Source organism: Ahaetulla prasina, chromosome 4, assembly GCF_028640845.1.
Source record: "Ahaetulla prasina isolate Xishuangbanna chromosome 4, ASM2864084v1, whole genome shotgun sequence".
NCBI lineage: Eukaryota > Metazoa > Chordata > Lepidosauria > Squamata > Colubridae > Ahaetulla > Ahaetulla prasina.
The window spans coordinates 66,358,720-66,379,738 of record NC_080542.1 but is presented as its reverse complement, the minus strand read 5'-3'; the positions used below and the strand labels follow the sequence as shown (position 1 = coordinate 66,379,738).

At 40.2% G+C, this 21,019-nt stretch overlaps 1 protein-coding gene across 3 annotated transcripts in view; it reads right to left on the bottom strand.

Annotated features, from left to right (window-relative positions):
• LANCL2 (LanC like glutathione S-transferase 2) overlaps positions 1-20,240 on the bottom strand; it is a 29,054-nt gene extending 8,814 nt beyond the window's left edge. Inside the window, exons 1-7 of one of the 3 annotated variants that reach the window (XM_058182283.1) lie at positions 19,925-20,119; positions 19,664-19,781; positions 19,400-19,469; positions 14,563-14,680; positions 3,704-3,911; positions 2,674-2,821; positions 14-160 (exon numbers count right to left, since the gene is read on the bottom strand). In XM_058182283.1, coding sequence (XP_058038266.1) covers positions 14-160; positions 2,674-2,821; positions 3,704-3,911; positions 14,563-14,680; positions 19,400-19,469; positions 19,664-19,781; positions 19,925-19,982 — 867 coding nt within the window. In that variant the 5' untranslated portion in view covers positions 19,983-20,119. Of the gene's footprint in view, positions 1-13; positions 161-2,673; positions 2,822-3,703; positions 3,912-14,562; positions 14,681-19,399; positions 19,470-19,663; positions 19,782-19,924 lie in introns of all 3 variants that reach the window. The other 2 variants (XM_058182285.1, XM_058182284.1) reach the window with 2 other exon arrangements.
• Between the last annotated feature and the right edge of the window lie 779 nt (positions 20,241-21,019).

Below are 21,019 nucleotides of genomic sequence, written 5' to 3'. Positions count from 1 at the left end.
GATGGAACATCACCTGCATGAGCATGTAGTAAATCCCAGCCACACCATGGGCTGCCCCCACATACTGTTTCCGGTGCCACTGGTACAGCAATGGGCACCGCTCAGTCTTTCGTTCTTCCCTGGAAAAGTTTTTCCCCGATTCAATGATGGATTCCACAACCTTATGCAGACAGAGGAGGAAAAAGAACAATCTAGAAATACATTGTTCTTTTAATTTAATTATTATTTTCCTAAGCAATGCTAATATATTCCTGCAGTGCTTGTCTTTTCTAAGAAGCTCCTTGGATGCAAATGAATCAAATCTACTCTCAAGAGAGCACTTGAGATTTCCTACGGTATCATATCATTGTTTCTATATAATGCAATATTTTATCACCCACAAAATCACTTTATTGCCAAGCTAGAGGGGATACTAAAGTATCTAAGTTTGTTGGAATGATGATACATTATCTATTCAGACAGCACTCTTGCTATCACTAATTTCCTTCATTTCTGGACTATTTCAGAACCCGATAGGTTTATCTTGTTAGTACTAGCTTTTATAAATTTTCAAGAAGGCTAGATGTTGGAAAACAAGGCTTATTCATCTTTGGTTAAGAAGCCCCCCACCCCAGTAATACATGGGTTTATATAAACCTTTTGGTTTATATTCTACAATTTTCTGAAAACTAAGCATTCTCCTTTCCTGCTCTTAAAAGCTGATATCAAGTTACACTATTTCTTTAACTTCACCTTTATTTAATAGGGAGTATTTCCAGGTTTCAAAAGGCAATGTGGATGTTTCCATGAGCCACATTATATTCTTTGATACTGTGCACCTCCAACAAAAAACCAGGCGCCCAGTGTACTGAAGAAGAATAGCAGAAAGAGGTTAAAGTGGGTTATAGAGTAGTGGCCAAAATTGTGGAAACCTTTTGGGAAAAGTGTATTTTTGAGGTTTGATGGCTAATAACACCATTTTTTTGGGGGGGGGGGGAGTAGTACCATAAAATTATGTATCAATGGAAAGATAATGTAATCAAGAATGTTAATGTTTTTCAATCTTTGATTGAGAGATAAAGTGACTTTTTTCATGGAATTCTAAATTTTAGGCCAAATTCCTGCAGTCTGCACCGAACAGTCCTTGCACTCAACTTCACATTGCATTGCGCCATTTCATCTTGTATACATCAGATGATTTTCTTCTGTCACATAGGCACAGTCTCTTAATTCTTCTATCATCACTTGCTGTTGTGCACCTTTTCCTGCCTTTACCAGTGTGGTTTTATAGTGACTGAGTCTCCTTATACTTCTTCAAAAACATAGAAATGCCACCTCTAGTTAAATTTCCACCAATTTTTCTTCTAATTTTTTTTATAACTGTAATCTTGTTCACTTATTAGTACTATTTTACATCACTTTCTGGGTGACCAGTCAAATGTTTGCAGCATTACTTTAATTTTATTACGTTTTACAAAGTCACTAAATGAAAGAACACAAAAAACCCCATCCAACTTGATAGCGATCACATAACAAACTGACAAATGTCCTCCTCTCAACTTCAATACATGACATCAATAATTGAATCCTATTGTGATCTGATTGGCTCATTGCCAAAACAACATGACACTTGATTGGCTCTCTACTCATGCTCATTGGCTACAATCAGATGAAGGAAAGCTACTTACATCAACCTAAGCAAGTTGTGCTTCCTTTTTCTGGTTATTGGCTATAACTTTTCACAGAATACAGATAATTGAACAAACTTTATTGCATTACATTCTTGATTAAATTATCTTTCCATTGATATATAATGTTATAATACTACTCCAAAAAAAGTGGTGTTATTAGCTATCAAACCTCAAAAATACACTTTACCCAAAAGGTTTCCACAGTTTTAGCCACTACTCTAAAATAGAACAGAGCAAGAGGGAAGTCATGACTCCAGGAATTATATCTGTCTCTTTCTTCTACCTTCTTTGGGAGTACACAGGCATGGACAGCAATATCATGTGGGCATTGCTTTAGACCTGTTGGAAATTCCAAATATTTAGAGGCAAAATAGATACGTTAAAGTAAAAAATATCAGTCCAAAGCGGATGGCTATGAGAGATTTAGTGTCTTAAGTCAACTTAAAAAAATGAAAAGCAACTCCCCTCCTGATTGCTTCTGGGCTGTGGTTTTAAAATAAAACATTTAGGAAAAGGCAAAGAAAGATTTGATAAGTGCAGCACAGTTCAGCACAATGAAACTGCTAAGGTGGGACATACAAAAAAGAAGAGAGTAACTGCAAGAACTAAGTACTATGAACATCTAGAAATATCCTCCTTTCCAAAGCAGATATTTCAAGTTGAACTCTCTGGAATATCAGTGAAAGAAAGAAAAAGTGTACAAAAAGTATACAATTGGATTTAAGAGTCCATTTGTGGAAAAGTGGTATCCTTTAAATTTGAGTGTCTACAACATTCAAATTGAATTATGCAAATGCATCATTATGAATTATGCATTATTTACATGCAAATGATGTAAATTAATACAAATGTCAATTGTGTGATTATGAAATGACATCAGGCTTTAGGAAAAGTGGTTTTTTTATTTTTGGAAAATGAAATCCCACATACAAAGATGACAAATCCTACATACAAAGACAGCTGAATGGTCTACAAAATCAAGATTTTATTGTATTTCCCTTACCTCTTTGATTACTGATTGTGGCACTGTCTCAGGATCAATTTCAGTATTCAGATAAAGCAAAGCATACAGGTAACCAGATCTTCCATAAAGCAACTCATCTGGAAGGTCAGAATCTGAAGCAAGGACTATTCTCTGGAGCTGCAAAAGTCTGTGCAAATCAGAATTGAGAAAATATGCAATGAAACTCTCATTTTTACATTAAATCTCAGATGTGATTATGAGATGGGTTCTTGTAAGTCTTCATTTCACTTCTATTCAGATTATGTAGGATATGTCCTCCTAAAATGTCATAGATGCAATACATGTAAAAGTGAAAGGAGCTTCTGGAGTTTTTAGAAGCTCCATCATAGATGCTCCTGGCAGCCAGATATTTTGATTGCTATTGATTCCAATCTCATTTATTTTTGATGAAGCATGTTTATAATCTCATCTTTATCACTCTTTGCTTATGTTTCACAAAACTCCCCAACCTTATTATTAGGACATGAAGAAGTTCCATGTGAGAAAGAGATATTATTTGCAAAAGTATGGCAGAGATTAATCTTCCACCAGGGATGGATTAGCAGGCAACTGATTAAAATTCTAAATATAAACATCAATAGAGGAGTGGAATTCCTATGAGCCAATCAACCATCCAATGTAGAGGCAAGAAAGAACATAAAGAATGCAAACACCAAACATTTGGTCTTTATGACTTTTCAAACATGACTGTTGTCAATTTCAAAGTAGCTGAATGATAGGAAGACTTTCCAAAACCCTCAAGATCAGAATATTACTTTCCAGAATATTTAAAAAAATTAGAATTAAAAAATTAAGACACACACACAAAATTAAAATAGGTCATTATTTAGCACAGAAAAAGGACAACATGAGGACAAAATGTTCTGTCATCATCAACAGGGGGATTACTGGGAGATTACTGGGACTGTTTGCCAGTAATCATCTGTCTGAAACTATCCAAAAGGCAGTTTTATACCAAGGAATATTTAGTCAACTAGTCTTTTTGTCCTAGTCAATCTCAATCACTCACTTGGTCACACATTCCTTGGATTCACTGTCATTTTTCATCTTGTGGTACACAACTGCTCCCACTGCCAAAGGTCCAGCATCACCACAAAGAAATGTAACTCTTCTTCCATTCAGATTACGTAGGATTCTCTTCACATAATCCAGAGATCTCTGTAGGTGAGTTGGCTCCTTTGTCACACGATATAGCTGAAGATACAAGAGGGCTATGCCTGAAATTGCCACACAGAAAGGAAGATGGAAGATTTAGTTGGTAGTTTTCTCTACACCTGTGATCACATATCGCATACACTGCAGGTGTCATTCGTGTACACATCTAAATCTAGTAGTTTAACACATGTTAAGAGCAAGGCCTACCACTAGAGTATATCACATGGCATAAAAACATTTCCTTACAGTTTTCTAATCCTTTTTCCCTTGCCCTCTTTTTTCCCCTTCTCTCTATAACGCTCTAGTGCTCTTCTGTAAGAGTTGGATTTTGCTAAAAGACTAAGAGAATTACCTTGCAAAATATCTATATAACTGTTTCAGTGCTGATTGTGGAGATTCATCACTCATATTACCACATTCTGGACCAATTGCAAATTCCACATTATTTTCAAGTCCGATTCTATGTAGAGGTGCAATTGTAAAACACCATACTTGATGTTACCCAGGATGTGTCACCCACATCATGTCAATCTTCCTCAGAAAGATTGCAATTGGTTATTAGCCAAAACTAGATGCAATTGGTTATTAGCCAAAACTAATCAAAATCCCCCTTGTAGGGCTCCCAGATGAAAATAGGTTTCTTATGGGAAAGTTTTTTTTAAAATTTGCATTTATATCCCGCCCTTCTCCAAAGAGTCAGGGCGGCTTACACTATGTTAGCAATAGTCTTCATCCTATTTGTATATTTATATACAAAGTCAACTTATTGCCCCCAACAATCTGGATCCTCATTTTACTTACCTTATAAAGGATGGAAGGCTGAGTCAACCTTGGGCCTGATGGGACTAGAACCTGCAGTAATTGCAAGCAGCTGCTGTTAATAACAGCCTGTCTTACCAGTCTGAGCCACAGAGGTTCAGTTTCATACACAAGAGGGTTGACCACATATAAGAGCCTTAGTGGCACAGTGGTTAGAATGTAGTATTGCAGCCAAATTCTGCCAATTGCTGACTGCCAGCAATTTGGCAGTTCGATTCTCAGCAGCTCAAGGTTAACTCAGCATTCCATCCTTCCGAGGTTAGTAAAATGAGAACCCAAATTGTTGGGGACATTATGCTGACTCTGTAAAGCACTTAGAGAAGACTGGAAAGCATTGTGAAGCAATATATAATCTAAGTACTACTGCTGTAATCACCAGGACCTTGGATTTGTTTGAATTTATCTTTAGATTGTTCTCCAGCATTGGACTATTACAGACTAAAACATTTACAATAGAAGCTCCTGAAACAGCCTATCTTGAACTTTCAGGAAAGAAGAGTAACTAGGCATCATTATATACTGGTAGAGCTGATTGCATATCCTTGTATACTTTTTATAGATATTAAATAATGGGAACAAGATCAACCATGCAGTATTTCACAGGACAATTCCCAAAGAGATCAAATTGATATCTTCCAAGATCACCCTCTGATAGCACTGTAAAAAGGAGAACCACTTGAACTCAAACTATTCAGAGGTATCAACAGAATTCCAATTTCTCTGTTTCAATTTCAGTTCCTGGTGCATTTTGTCTATTAGGCCTACCAAACCCAAGTGGGAAAATGCACTGGCTTCAAAAGATGGCAGTAGTTGTTGTTCAGAAAATAAGGATTAGACATCATAAATACTTGAAGGGAATACCAGGACTGTAAAACTAGATCAAAAATTTGAAAAATATCATGTGAATGGTAATTCACTTATGTGTTACGGCGTAGAAAATTACCTGGGTATGTGCATAAAATTATCAAAAGTCTTTGACTCAAAGATGACTTTATTTTAATCCATTAACTTCCATTACTCTAGATTAGGGGTTTCAGACTCGTGTCGTCACCTTGTGTTCATGTGACATATCAGAACTTCCTTCCCCTTCGCTAAAACGGGGGTGGGCGTGGCCAGTATGTGATGCATCCAGCCTGCTGGCCCCTGCTCTAGATCAACATTTTTCAATTGGTGTCATAAATATCAGATTTGGGAGTTATAATCCCAACACCACAAAATGAATCAGGTATATTTTAGAAAGCTTAATATATAGACAAAAAATGCCACTATTAACTAGATAGAGTTATGTGTGATAATCATTGTTTTATACAGTGGTACCTTTGTACTGACTACTTCAAAACATTGAATTTGGTATTCAATGCATTTTGACCCCAAAATATAATGGAATGGAATAGAATAGAATAGTTCTTTATTGGCCAAGTATGATTGTATACACAAGGAATATCTCCGGTGTATAAGCTTTCTATACAAACAACAATGCAGTAAGTCATAAATCACGAGATACAAACAAGTGATAAATCATAAGGTATCAGTAGAAGGTAGTATTTAAGATGAGAAAGTAAGAAGGATAATAGCAATACAGCCCTATTATATGGGTAAATATCTTTAGGCAGTGTTATGGGAATTAGATGTTTAGCAGTGATGGCATGGGGGGAAACTGTATTTGTGTCTACTTGTTTTGGCATGCAAATGCCAAATGTTGTCCCAGTACTGGTGCTCTTTTTGGTACTCTGAGATAGGAAAAGAGGGATTGCTATGGAGAATGGACAGGAAGTTGGCTATGCTGGGAAGGGCGCTGACATAGGTAAAGGGACAGACAGGAAGTTCTTCCCAGCCAACACAAAAGGTAACATGATTTATTTGCCACTCAACATTTTTAGTGCTCATCAAGCCTCCCAGAACCAATTAACAGAGAGTTTGAAGTACCATTGTATTTTGTATACTGAAGAGAAGTATGTAGGCAAATAATGCATTTTGGTAAATTATATTATTTACTGAAATACAATTAAAATTCAAACATACTTTTTAGATTTAAATTAAACAGGTTAAAAAAAGAAAGTTATATATGCCATGGAAATGGCTCTTTATTATAAAAATATTGATTCCCAATTCAATTAACTATCAATTGTCCTAGCTTGTCTCACAAGACCTATGGCTGCACAATGGATAACAACACGTATATATCACTCTGAGCTTCTCCAAGAACAGAATAAACATAATGGGAAAGGAAAAAAATCCAAAAATAAAAGTAATATGAATAGATTTACATTCAACTCACATAAAGCTCCAAAAATATATTAACATAGTGTTGTATTTAAATGTTCATGTTCAAAACTAAGGGTTCTCCTAGGAGACTGATATGATTCCTCTTATGTCTTACTGTATGCCAAAGTTTGAATTCTTTCATCATGACTCAGGAATGAATTAGGAGTTAACTACCTGCACCATAATTTTGTTCTATTACATTTCTAAAAAAAAAAAAAAAAAAAAGCAAGTGAGAGGCAGCAATATTTTTTAAAAAGCAACATTTCATGAGCATTTGGCTATTTCGATTTTTTAAAGCAAACAAATCACAAGCGCTACAATTTTGTCACCTCTCCTCCTCCAGAGCCATCTGCCTGCTTTGCATCCTCCAGAGCCATTAAGAAGGAACAAGCTGAAAAATACTGATCCCTTTTAATAATAGAGAGTGGGCTAATCTGCTTTCAAATTTAACTTTTGTTTGGGACAAAACCAAAGAAGCAAATGTTCTCTATCAAAATGCCAGCTTTACAGATCACTCCCTGAGCTAATCCCTGGAAGCAGTCTCTGGACAAGGCTAGAGCACAGAGAGTAGGGAGAAACAGCTCTCAATAGTGATCTGAGTAACCAGTTTTAGGGACTGCTCCTCAACTGTTTATACACCAGATGATTAGTTAGTTTTAGTTTTAGTTTTATTAAATTTTTATACCGCCCTTCTCCCGAAGGACTCAGGGCGGTGCACAGCCAAAGGATAAAAAATATAAAAAATATATAATTAAAACAACAATTTAAAACCGAGCAAATTAGAAAAAAATGGCCAGTATTAAAAATTTAAAATTTAAAATTCCAAACCCTAAAATGATGATAAAACCCCAGTTAAAATTTAAAAATATTAGGCCAGTCCCGCTTGAATAAATAAGTGTGTTTTCAGCTCACGGCGAAAGGTCCGAAGATCAGGCACTTGACGTAATCCAGGGGGAAGTTCGTTCCAGAGCGTAGGAGCTCCCACCGAGAAGGCCCTGCCCCTGGGGGCAGCCAGCCGACATTGTTTGGCGGACGGCACCCTGAGAAGACCCTCTCTGTGTGAGCGTACGGGTCGGTGGGAGGCATAAGGTAACAGCAGGCGGTCCCGTAAGTACCCAGGTCCTAAGCCATGGAGCGCTTTGAAGGTGGTGACCAAGATCTTAAAGTGCACCCGAAAGACTACAGGAAGCCAGTGCAAGCCGCGCAGGATTGGTGTTACATGGGAGCAACGAGTTGCTCCCACTATTACCCGCGCAGCTGCATTCTGGACTAGCTGCAGCCTCCGGGTGCACTTCAAGGGCAGCCCCATGTAGAGAGCATTGCAATAATCCAACTGGGAAGTGACAAGAGCGTGAGTGACCGTGCATAAGGCATCCCGGTCAAGGAAGGGGCGCAACTGGCGGACCAAGCGTACTTGGTAAAAAGCCTTCCTGGAGACGGCCGCCAAATGATCGTCAAACGACAGCCGCCCATCCAGGAGGACGCCCAAGTTGCGCACCCTTTCCATTGGGGCCAATAACTCGCCCCCGACAGCCAGCCGCGGCTGCAGCTGGCTGTACCGGGGTGCCGGCATCCACAGCCACTCCGTCATGGAGGGATTGAGCTTGAGTCTGTTTCTCCCCATCCAGACCCGTACGGCTTCCAGACACCGGGACAGCACTTCGACAGCTTCGTTGGGGTGATCCGGGGTGGAAAAGTACAGCTGTGTATCATCAGCGTACAGATGGTAACTACCCCGAAACCACTGATGACCTCACCCAACGGCTTCATGTAGATGTTGAACAGGAGAGGCGAGAGAATCGACCCCTGCGGCACCCCACAAGTGAGGCGCCTCGCGGTCGATCTCTGCCCCCCTGTCAACACCATCTGCGACCGGTCGGAGAGATAGGAGGAGAACCACCGATAAACGGTGCCTCCCACTCCTAAACCCCCCAACCGGTGCAGCAAGATACCATGGTCGATGGTATCGAACGCCGCTGAGAGATCTAATAGGACCAGGGCAGAGGAACAACCCCTATCCCTGGCCCTCCAGAGGTCATCCACCAACGCGACCAAAGCTGTCTCTGTGCTATGACCGGGCCGGAAACCGGACTGGAACGGGTCTAGATAGACAGCTTCATCCAGGTACTGGGGAAGCTGCCATGCAACCACACTCTCTACAACCTTCGCCACAAAGCGAAGGTTGGAGACTGGACGGTAATTACCCAAAATAGCTGGATCCAGGAAGGCTTCTTGAGGAGGGTCTCACCACTGCCTCTTTCAAGGCGTGAGTGACCGTGCATAAGGCATCCCGGTCAAGGAAGGCGCAACTGGCGGACCAAGCGCATTTGGTAAAAGCCTTCCTGGAGACGGCCGCCAAATGATCGTCAAACGACAGCCGCCCATCCAGGAGGACGCCCAAGTTGCGCACCCTTTCCATTGGGGCCAATAACTCGCCCCCGACAGCCAGCCGCGGCTGCTGCTGGCTGTACCGTGCCGCATCCACAGCCACTCCGTCTTGGAGGATTGAGCTTGAGTCTGTTTCTCCCCATCCACCCCCGTACGGCTTCCAGACTCCGGGACAGCACTTCGACAGCTTCGTTGGGGTGATCCGGGGTGGAAAAGTACAGCTGTGTATCATCAGCGTACAGATGGTAACTACCGCGAAACCACTGATGACCTCACCCATCGGCTTCATGTAGATGTTGAACAGGAGAGGTGAGAGAATCGACCCCTGCGGCACCCCACAAGTGAGGCGCCTCGCGGTCGATCTCTGCCCCCCTGTCAACACCATCTGCGACCGGTCGGAGAGATAGGAGGAGAACCACCGATAAACGGTGCCTCCCACTCCTAAACCCCCCAACCGGTGCAGCAAGATACCATGGTCGATGGTATCGAACGCCGCTGAGAGATCTAATAGGACCAGGGCAGAGGAACAACCCCTATCCCTGGCCCTCCAGAGGTCATCCACCAACGCGACCAAAGCTGTCTCTGTGCTATGACCGGGCCGGAAACCGGACTGGAACGGGTCTAGATAGACAGCTTCATCCAGGTACTGGGGAAGCTGCCATGCAACCACACTCTCTACAACCTTCGCCACAAAGCGAAGGTTGGAGACTGGACGGTAATTACCCAAAATAGCTGGATCCAGGGAAGGCTTCTTGAGGAGGGGTCTCACCACTGCCTCTTTCAAGGCGGCGGGGAAAACCCTTTCCATCAAAGAAGTATTTATAATTCCCTGGAGCCAGCCTCGTGTCACCTCCTGTGTAGCCAGTACTAACCAGGAGGGACACGGGTCCAGTAAACATGTGGTTGCATGTAACCTCCCCAGCAACCTGTCCACGTCCTCGAGAGTCACAGAATCAAACTCATCCCAAATAACCTCAACAAGACGAGGCTCCGTCATCCCGATTGGATCATCGCAATTTTGGTCCAGACTATTCCGGAGCTGAACGATTTTATCGTATAGATAACCGTTAAACTCCTCAGCACGTCCCTGTAAGGGGTCATCCCGTCCCTCCTGACAAAGGAGGGAACGGACCACCCGAAACAGGGCGGCCGGGCGGTTATCTGCCGATGCAATGAGGGTGGAAACGTAAGAACGTTTCGCCTCCCTCATTGCCACTAGATAGGTCTTAGTAAAAGACTTTACTAGTGTCCGATCAGCCTCGGAACGACTAGACCTCCAGGTGCTCTCTAGGCGTCTTCTCCGGCGTTTCATCTCCCTCAGCTCCTCGGAGAACCAAGGAGCCAATTGAGATCTACGCCGGGTCAGAGGCTGCAAAGGCACGACACGGTCCAAAGCCCCAGCCGCGGCCCGTTCCCAGGCCGCGACTAGTTCTTCAGTCGTGCCGTGGGCAAGATCCTCAGGGAATGGCCCAAGCTCCGTCTGGAACCTCTCAGGGTCCATCAGGCGCCTGGGACGGAACCAACGCATTGGCTCCGTCTCCCTGCGATGGTGAGCGGCGGTCCGACAGTCCAGGCGAAGGAGAAAATGATCTGACCATGACACTGGTTCTGTCACTAAATCTCCTACTTCCAGATCATTAAACCACTGTCCAGAGATAAAAATCATGTCTAGTGTGCCTCCCCCGGTGTGTGTGGGGCCATCAATTACTTGAATCAGGTCCAAGGCCGTCATGGAAGCCTGGAACTCCTGGACCACCGTTGATGACAAGCCGGCTGATGGCAAATTGAAATCCCCCATGACTAAAAGTCTGGGAATCTCAACCGCCAGTCCGGCAAGCACCTCTAGTAGCTCAGGCAGGGCTGTAGTCACGCAGCAAGGAGCCAGGTACGCGATCAACAAGCCCATCTGATTCCTATGGCCCCACTTCACAAGGAGGGATTCACAACCAGCTATCTGAGGCACAGTGGACTCCCTCGGTTCTAGACTTTCTTTAATCTTTAAAATTTGATCATTATCACAATTTATCCAAATCAAGAATTCCTGCCCAACTCTGTTCTTATCTCTCCTTTCCCCTCTTTTTCTTTGTTAGAAAAGTTCTTTTAGGTTTTAATGTTATTCTGCGAGTCTTTTCAGCTATATGGTGTTAAAAACATGACAAAAATGTTAAATTTTGGATCATTTGTGTAAACTTTAATAGGCTTCAAATGAAGAACTAAATACCCAAAGATAGAGGTATGAAAAACTATGTTTGCTATCTTATATCTCTGTGTAAACTTTGTCCTGCAAGCAATGCATATACTGTGCCCATAAATTACATTCCATTCCCAGAATCAATTCTTCCATATTTATTTTGCTACCTTATATTCTTATTGGCCAGTCCTGGAGAGGAGCTGTACAGAATATTCAAGCATTGTAACCAGGGTAATACATTTCAGATTCTGCAATTCATTGGCATTATTAACCCTAATTGATCCTGGATCAAATAATAGTGTTTGCTTCTTTATACCATCTCTTATCAATTGCTGATTGATTAAATACAATAAGTCAAGTCTCCAAAGCCAATCTATCTTCTCCCCATAAAAAAATGTTGCTCAATCAGATGCTGTCATCATCATTTTAGTAATTGTCTAGCCATTACAGGATGAAGACTTCTTCTACATGTTTCTAATTAGATGAAGTCAGGGGTGAAATCTAATTTTTTTTGCTACTGGTTCTGTGGGCATGGCTTGGTGGTGGGGTCATGTGACTGGGTGGGTGTGGCTATGTGACTGGGGGATCAAAAGACAGAAACTCATTAGCAATGTCCTGCTGGAACAAGGTTGGACTAGATGACCTCCAGGTCCCTTCCAGCCCTGGATTATCCTCTGAAGCTGCCTCTAGTGCCAGGTTTGTACTCTTTCCTTCCTCCCTTCCTTCCCTGCCTCCTTTCTTTCTCTCTCTCTCTCTCTCACTCTCAAAAACGAACCCCCCACCCCATTTTTCCTCCCAGCAGGCTTCCCTGATAGCCAAAGCAAAAAAAAAAAAGGTGGGGAGTCCATTTTTTCCTCCCAGCAGGCTTCAACGGAAGCCCTCTGGGAGGAAAAACAAATACCCCCCCTTTTTTTGGCTAGCAGCCAGCTGAGCTGCGCAATCATCAGAGGCTTTTTAAAAACTTTTAAAAGCATTTTTCCGGCCGAAGAAAAAAATGCTTTTAAAAATAAAAAAACAACAACCCTCTGATGATCGTATAGCTCAGCTGGGCACGGGGGGGGGGGAGGGATTTTTGCTACCGGTTCTCTGAAACACCCGCCGCCATCGCTACTTGACCAGGTGATCCAGTCTAAACCGGCAGGATTTTACCCCTGGATGAAGTCCATTTCCTATTCTCCATCAAACCCCTTAAAAAATCATTTGCCACTCATCCATCCAGAAAATTATCTGCTATTATATAAAAGCACAGTGTTAAGCTTCCAGAAGGTATATGGAATCAGCTCTATGACTTCTGTGTCTATATTTTCTTCCTGGCCAGATGACAGCTGGAAAACACAATTTCTTCTCGATGTTTACCACCGTGTTATTTCTGTGTCTATACTCTTTCCTGAAAAATCTGCTACTTTGAAAATAAATTATTCTTATAGATTTGAAATGTTTAAGTTTTTTTTAATGTCTTACATCAATTTTATAAGTTGATCAAACCTTTTTAAAAAGGTATCAGCTAAAGATTGCATCTTCCTAGCCAGATTTGGATTTCTCCCTTGGATGTCAGCTTCTTCCTTCTCAGTGTAATATGCTCTATTGTTGATCAAAGCAGAGACAGAGCAGGGAGGTAGCAGGGAGTGAGATATTTTCTGAGTATTTTGATCTAAAAAGTTTTTGACAGCTAATAAAATCCAAATCCAAAGTCACATGCCATGTTTCCATATGGAGAGCAAAAATTGATGAGACACTCAAATAAATCAAGGAAAGAAAGCCAAAATAAAAAACAGAACTAATTCAGCAGGGGTTGAAATAAATCAGAATTCAGCTATCCAATTAACCTTTGAAGATATAAACAAAAGCAAAAGTTAAAAAAGTGAATTTAAAAGTCCCAGGAATGCTTATGATAATGTGCTCCTGTTCTGAGGATAGCAACACCCATTGATTTTTCAGGGAGCTGCAAGGTTTGCCCTTGCAGGTGGATCCACAGCTATCCAAAAGTTGTCTTGGGACAATCCTAAGTACCCCCTTTCAAATCCAGGAGCCCCGGCTGCCAAAGAACCAGCTCTGGCAGTAAACCCAGCAGAACGTAAGAGAAAAAAAAACTTTACACCTCATCACCCATTTTGGGGAACAGTTTTGCTCACGTACTTCTGAATTGGTTTTAAGATAGGGAATCCATCAGGGTGTGGAGAAATGGGGATCATTATATGTGTGCTAAAACTGGACAGATTACAGATTAATTTAAATATTCTATATTCTTTAAATCTTTCAGTGTGGTCTGGACTCCTTATAGCATTCCCACGGTCCCAGACAAAATTGTGTCTCAATGACTAAATGTATTTCAAACCTGCATCAAAAGAAGGAAGAATTCTTCCCTCTATGCGATCAGACATTTTTTTTAAAAGTCTAAACGTTTGATTTTCTGAATCAAATGTTTCTGAATTAAAGAGAAGATGGGGGATTCTAAAAAGAGTGCAGAGAACAGCAACAAAGATTATTAGGGGGATGGAAGCTAAAACATATGAAGAATAATTGCAGGAATAGCCTGGGATGACATGATAGCAGTGTTCCAATATTTGAGGGGCTGCTACAAAGAAGAGGGGATCAATCTATTCTTGTTCTGCACCTGAGGACAGGACAACAAGCAATGGATGGAAACTTATCAAGGAGAGAACCAATCTAGAAGTAAGGAGAAATTTCCTGACAATGTGGTTTGCTTCCAGAAGTTCTGAGTACTCCAGATCAAAAATCTCCAAAAATCAATGGAGATTTTAAAGAAGAGATTGGACAGCCATTTGTTTGAAATGATATAGTTTCCTGCTTGAGCAGAGGGTTAGACCTCCAAGGTCGTTTCCAACTTTGTTATCTGTGTTCTGTACCTTCTTCACAATACTATCAAATGTGCTACAGATGTATTAGTGGAAGGAGAGACAAAACATTATTATCAACAATTGGAATATCAGCAGAATGCAACCTGAATGTAGAATCTAGTGCTTGATATATAGTGAAGCTCTTATGATTTCATTTCCAAATCAACTATCAAAGAGTTCAGGTGTACTCACCTGTCCAGCCAGTATATGCAGAGCAGTCGTGAGGATCTGCTGTTTTTAAGCCTTCTTCCATTTGCTGCAATAAGTCTTTAATTTTAGTTGTAATTTTCTTATTAAAATATGAGCTGATCTGCAAAAAAATAAGGCTAGAAATGTTTAAGATGTATTATGTGCACAAAGAAAGATCCGATTCAGATAACAAATTAAAGCTTCGTTAATAAAACATGCAAATGTTAAGAATAAATCACATTTACGTAACATTTAGGCAATAAATTACATTACACATGTTATATGTAAACATTGGAGGGATTATAAAAAGTTTGGGGACTGAAATATTTTAACTCTCAAAATTTTCAATTTTGGATGAATGGGTTATTTTACCTGAATTGTTCAAACCTTACTGGAAATGTTCTATTTTGCAATGCAGCATTTTGACTACAAAATGGAAATCACAACACTCCCCCTTCAAGAACAGAACATTCCAGCATGTCCCAAAAACAGTTCTGAATTTGGAACATAGTATTTTGTATTTGACCATTTTGATCCTGAACTGTTTTACATCTTCCTAATTCACAGAAAAATGAAAGCCAAATCAGTAAAACCACATTAAGGTTTAACATTATCATGAGCTCAAGCAGTATGTTTGTTTAGCACTCAAAGGAATATAACAGACCCAGCAACTTTTAGGCTTAAGTTTTTCATAATGATTTTAATTATTCTGGCCAAGTAAAACTTTCAACAACTTCTCTGTCTCTGCTTCAACCATTCTTTTTTTTACTTTATAGGTATTGTTTTAACAAATAGAAAAATAAATGGCATCCATTTATTAGTTTCTTGCTATATGATTGCATGCTTTCAGTAAGGTTTCATTCCAATTTCCTTTGTTTTTCAACTTCTCTTTGAAACAACAAGAATTTTGTAATTTAGCATTAACAATGGATAGCTATATGATCATAACTAGATGAGGACGAAGAAGACAAGAAGCAACAACAGGTATTTATGTTGCTAAGTGAGACATTTGTTCAGTGAGTTTTGCCCCATTTTACGATCTTTCTTGCCACAGTTGTTAAGTGAATCATTGAGTTATTAAGTTAGTAACATAGTTGTTAAGAAAATCTGGTTCCCATTGATTTTGCTTGTCAGAAGATTGCAAAAGCTGATCACATGACTCCAGATATCTGCAACTGTCATAAATATGAACCAGTTCTCAAGAATCCAAATTTTGATCATGTGACATGGTGTTGCTGCAAAGGTCTTAAGTGTGAAAAATGGTCATAAGTCACTTTTTTCAGTGGCATTATAACTTTGAACTTTCACTAAATGAACAGTTGTAAGTCGAGGACTATCCGTACTAAGATCACCCTTTTATGATTAGTGATTCTGAGTGATGGTTGTTGTTCTATCTTAATTGGCAACAAGGTATGTTGCTAGTTTAAACATGTATGCTCTCCACCATAACTCAATAAAGCAGGAATATCAGTGCACAAGATAAGCTATACAAACATTATATTAAGATTTAGGTTTACATTATAAAAGTATCAACTATTATTTGGGCTCCATAGTCAATGTAATATTTTTACTGAGCAATCCAGCAAATCATTCAACTTACTGTGTTGAATTTCAGCTCCAGGAATCTGAAAATATGCAGAAAATAATGGGCTGAAACTAATCAACCCATCACACAAAATTTTGAAGGGATGATTTATTTAGAAGAAGTCTAGTATTTTGTAAAGTACTAGCCTACAACTTGACAATATTACAATTATGGGCCACTGGCTAATATTTTCTTTCTATGCAGTGGATTAGCAATTTTTGTTATTTTGAAAGAAACAGTTCATTTTCAAATCTATTTAAATTCCTGCTTTTAGTTATTCTCTAGGAAGAAATCCCTTAATTCAATAGTGTGTGATTTTGTAGATTATAATGAATTTTTCAGTGGCTTTTCACACTATTAGTCATGAATCATTCTAAATATATATATTGAGCTGGAGTATGGACTTCATTATTTGATGTCCAATACCTTGGCTTAATCTTGGAACTGTAAATTTTTAAATACATATATATATATTTAAATGTATTTGGTGTATTTAACTTCAAACATTTAAATGAGTGCATACTATTTCAAGCAAAAAAGGCCATGTCCCCCCTGCTTGCTGTATCAATTACAGTAATGGTTTCTGATAGGTTGTAAAAATGGCCATTTGGGGCCATGCTAGGTGATTTACCAAAGCGGTAACTCTGAGTCTTCAGTACAAATAAAAAATATGATCAATCTCAAGTGTATGCTAAATAACTAAACATCACTAAATCATCTGAAGTTGTCCCAATTAACTAGTCCCTCCAGCTAAGTAATGTGTGCCATTAATTATCATTAGTCTTAAACACACTCCTCAAGAACCAGTTAGAGTCTAAACTAAATCTTAATTATATGGAGCATGCTGTTCAAAATATCAAGGTACATATACTCAGTGAATTAATTTTTAATACTCATGGTTCAAGTACACAAAAGTCTGTTTTATTCCTAGATGTTGGTTAAAAATCTTCCTCTATAAAACCTGACAACTGAAGGCAACTTCGGATTGTGCTCTGCAAAGCATCTGTCATAACACAGGTACTCCATTTATATTTGACAAAATATTATGATGCTGTGATAATGGTCTTGACATTAGAGTCAAAATAAATGACAAGCATCAGTTATTGTACATATCATTTGCTTATTAATTTGAATATAGACATTGGTTTGGAGAAAAGATGCATACAGGAATGGAAAGCTGGAGATGAGACAGATGGGATATGAGAATAAAAGCAAAAAATCCCACTCGTAGGTGTGAACTGCAGGCAAGCACTCATGGTAGGAGCTGTAGATTTCAGAGAAGAATGAATAGGGAAGTCTGACATGACAGTTTTGTCTTTTTATTATCTACAGTTCATATTTAAAATACATATTTTAAAATATTTAAAATACATATTTTAAAATATTTAAAATATAACATTCAGATTTCCTTTAGCTAAAACCTTTGTCTGCCTTTCTCTACTGCATCAAAATAGAACTTTTTGCCTCTCCTATGGGTACAAATGTGAAAGTTCTATTTTGATGCAATTAGGAAGCAGAAAAATTGCAGTTCTGCTTTGCAGAACTTGCAAAGTGAAGTTCACTCACAGGACTGTCTCCAAGTTGGAGGAATCCTTTCTGGGGAACAGCTGGTCTTGCAATCAGCACCATTTTAATTTTTCAAAAAAACCCAGTGGAGCTCCAAGGACATTGTTTTTGCTCGAAAGAAAAATATTGCAACTTGGCAGATTTAGTAGTTGCTTAATGATGCTGTATTAGTGTCAATCCTGTATCCTGGAAACAATTCAGGATACAAGCATTTCAGACTTGTGAACTACCAAGTGACAGCAGATATCCATATATAGCGGCCTCCTCTATGGTTGAAAATGAAAAAGAACAATTATTATATAAATGGCATGTCTGGCAGTAACCAAAAGAGACTAGGACATGTCATTAATTATCTTGAGACAATATTCTGGTCTTTGGGGCAAGAAAAAAAGGCAAAAGGTTTTTACTCTAAACAGAAAAATCCACTATATGAAAAAGAGAGTTAAAGGAAAAATGAGGAGAGGTTTTGGAAGCAGAATTGGCAGACTAGGAAGGTATCAATTTATTACTTTTTTTGCAAGGCTGAAATAAGTGCTTGAGACAAGGCACTGGAAATTCTAAACGTTAACTTTATATTCTTACCTAAATATACATGTATTGAACTGTGAAGCACAACAGCTCCTCTGGACAACACATATTCTAACTCTTATTGAGCAAAATAGGTAACAAAACATTTTAATATTATAGTGATAGTCATGGAAATAGCAGGAATTGGATTTCTGTTTTGTTTTTTTATTTTGTTTGCTTGCTTTTTTCTGTTCACGCCTAGACATGTTTGCTTAAAATACAAATCCAAGGCACATAGTGGGTGAATGATTGCATTAATTAATATCCTGCCAAGCATTATTAGTTGATTGGATATTGAATTTTGTTGCTATAATCCTGGAAGACTCAGGGAGATACCAAAAGAGAACAGTAGGTTGCTTATTTCAGGTTTAGAACCAGATAAGTATGTCAATGAACAGATAGCTACACTTCTTGAAAGTAGATCCTACAGGAGTCAGGAAGATTTATTTCTGAGTTCAGATTACAAGGTATAATATGGATTTCCCTGTCATCTGCTGAAAGATGCTAGTCCATTCTACAATTATTTTCCAAAAGCCTCCTTTTGAATAAGTAAACCTTTCTATGACTTGTTATATTGAACTGGATCAAATAAGCAAATTCTATTTCTAAATGGGGAAATTGTTGCAGAAATTGTTACCACAAACCTTAACACTTCCCCACATTGTTAAAGGAAGATTGCTAATCTGACCATACCAAATTGTACCTCCAATTTATACTGATTCAGTATATGTCCCATGAAACAAAATCCATAGAAATTAGTTCTGATGCATGGGACAAACAGACTGGGATTGCCAAGAGATAATTCTCAATAATTGATCAATGTGCAGACTTTATGCTCCTTTGGGAAAATTGATGATAGCTCAAGAAATATCAGATATTTTCTCCAAGTTTATTTGTTAAGATACTGGAATGTTAATGGTGGCTATCTATCACTTCACATGACAAGTTCCCAATTTATAGTTCATATTTATTTGATTTTTATCCTATCTTAGTTTTTTGTCACCTCCAAATTGCTTACATTCCTAATGCTCCTGTCTCCTATTTTCACACATCCCTGCAAGGTGGTTTGGGTTGGGTTGGTAGGCAGTGACAAGCCAAAAATCACCCAACGGGCTTACTTACATAGGAGTTCCCAGACACCTTCCTAAAAATCTGATAAAGCAGATGAAGCTCACAGGATGGAATGCCGCTCCTCCATTGATATAACAGTAATTTCAGTATATGAAATTGAAAGTGGAGATACAAAAATAACTATTAAAGAGAGGGAGGGAATTTTTACATTCAATGAGTAGGAGTATGTAATCATCCCATTATATTTTCCACCAGTCTGGTAATACGTGAACGACAGCTAAACATCACTGATATACTACTGTTTAACAGTCATACAGACAAGGACGCAGCCCTTCCATCCAGTTCCTGAGGTTTGCGGGGCTTTGATTAGATCCAAGTTCTTCCACACAGGTTTGGGTGTGGAGGAAGGCCTGGAAACGAAGGAGCGAGGGACCTAAAAGAGGGAGACACAAAGGCTAACCGAGCACTTAACAGGGAAAATAGATAGAAATCTGCTTTCCATAACGGAAAACGCCCAGACACCAAAGGGCCCCTTTCCCTCAGGAGAGACTCCGGCCGGGCCTGCACCTAGCTTACCTGCCCGTCGCTCTCGAAGGGGAGGGAGTCGTCTCGTTGGGGCGAAGCCGAACTGCATCGATTGCCTTCCGAGTCGCTGGGGGTAGGCAAAGTACTGCTGCCCGAGGCGGTGCTTCCATGAGGCTGATAATCTGGATAGGGGTTATTGAACGCCCTCTCCTCCATCTCCGCTTCGCTTCCCAATTGCACCTTCAGCCGTTTGGACATGCCCTCTCCCATCTCAGCCTGCCCCCTGCCCTCCCACCGTCGAACGGCGAGCCAAGCAGGACAAACTCCCCAGCCAGCGATAATAACAGCAACGCGCTTTAGAGGTCGCAAAACGGCAGCTGCGATCGGCGCCTAGAAAGACAGCAGCTGTTGCATACCAGCCAAAAATTAAGGGGCGGGGGGTTCGGCAGGTGGTGAAGTTATCTCCCAGCGAAGGTTGAGAAATGCGACACGCCTCATCGCGGAGGGAAAACCAAAGCGGGGTGAAGAGCTAAAATCCTTAGCAATTAAGGATTAAGCGTTTAACGCGAGCCCTCGCCAATCTGCAAGATGACAGGACCAATGTGAGACTATTGCTTGTCGTTTTCTCTTCATTCCGATCTTAAATCCAGCCAGCTTTCAATGTGTGTGGGCGCATATATAAATAATAATTCGTCCCCACCCCATTTTCGGGTTAAGGGCCAGAGAAACACCACACCACCGTCCCAATGATGGGGCAGTTTCCTGCAAATTTTGGAAGAAAATAAAAGAGGGCTATCCCTCCTGCGGCACACCTGGGATCGGCACACTAGGGAATCCTCGGGGCTCGAGGGTATCCTCTAATTCCCCATTTCCGATGGATATCGTCCTGTCTCCCTCCTCCGAGACAGGTCAGGCCGTGGCTGCTGCTGCTGCGGCACTTATTAACAAGCTCCGAGGCTGCAAAACAGAGCTTCTGCCTCCTGCCTCTCTGCAACCGAAAATGATCGTCTCCAAAATCATTTTAGATCAAGATCATCAGGATCAACAGGGGGAAAGAAAACCCAAAGAGTAGAGAATAGACGAGCAACTCCTTATTTAGGGACATTGGAACCCTCTGACCTGCAGGCACCATCAGAAGAGAAGAGT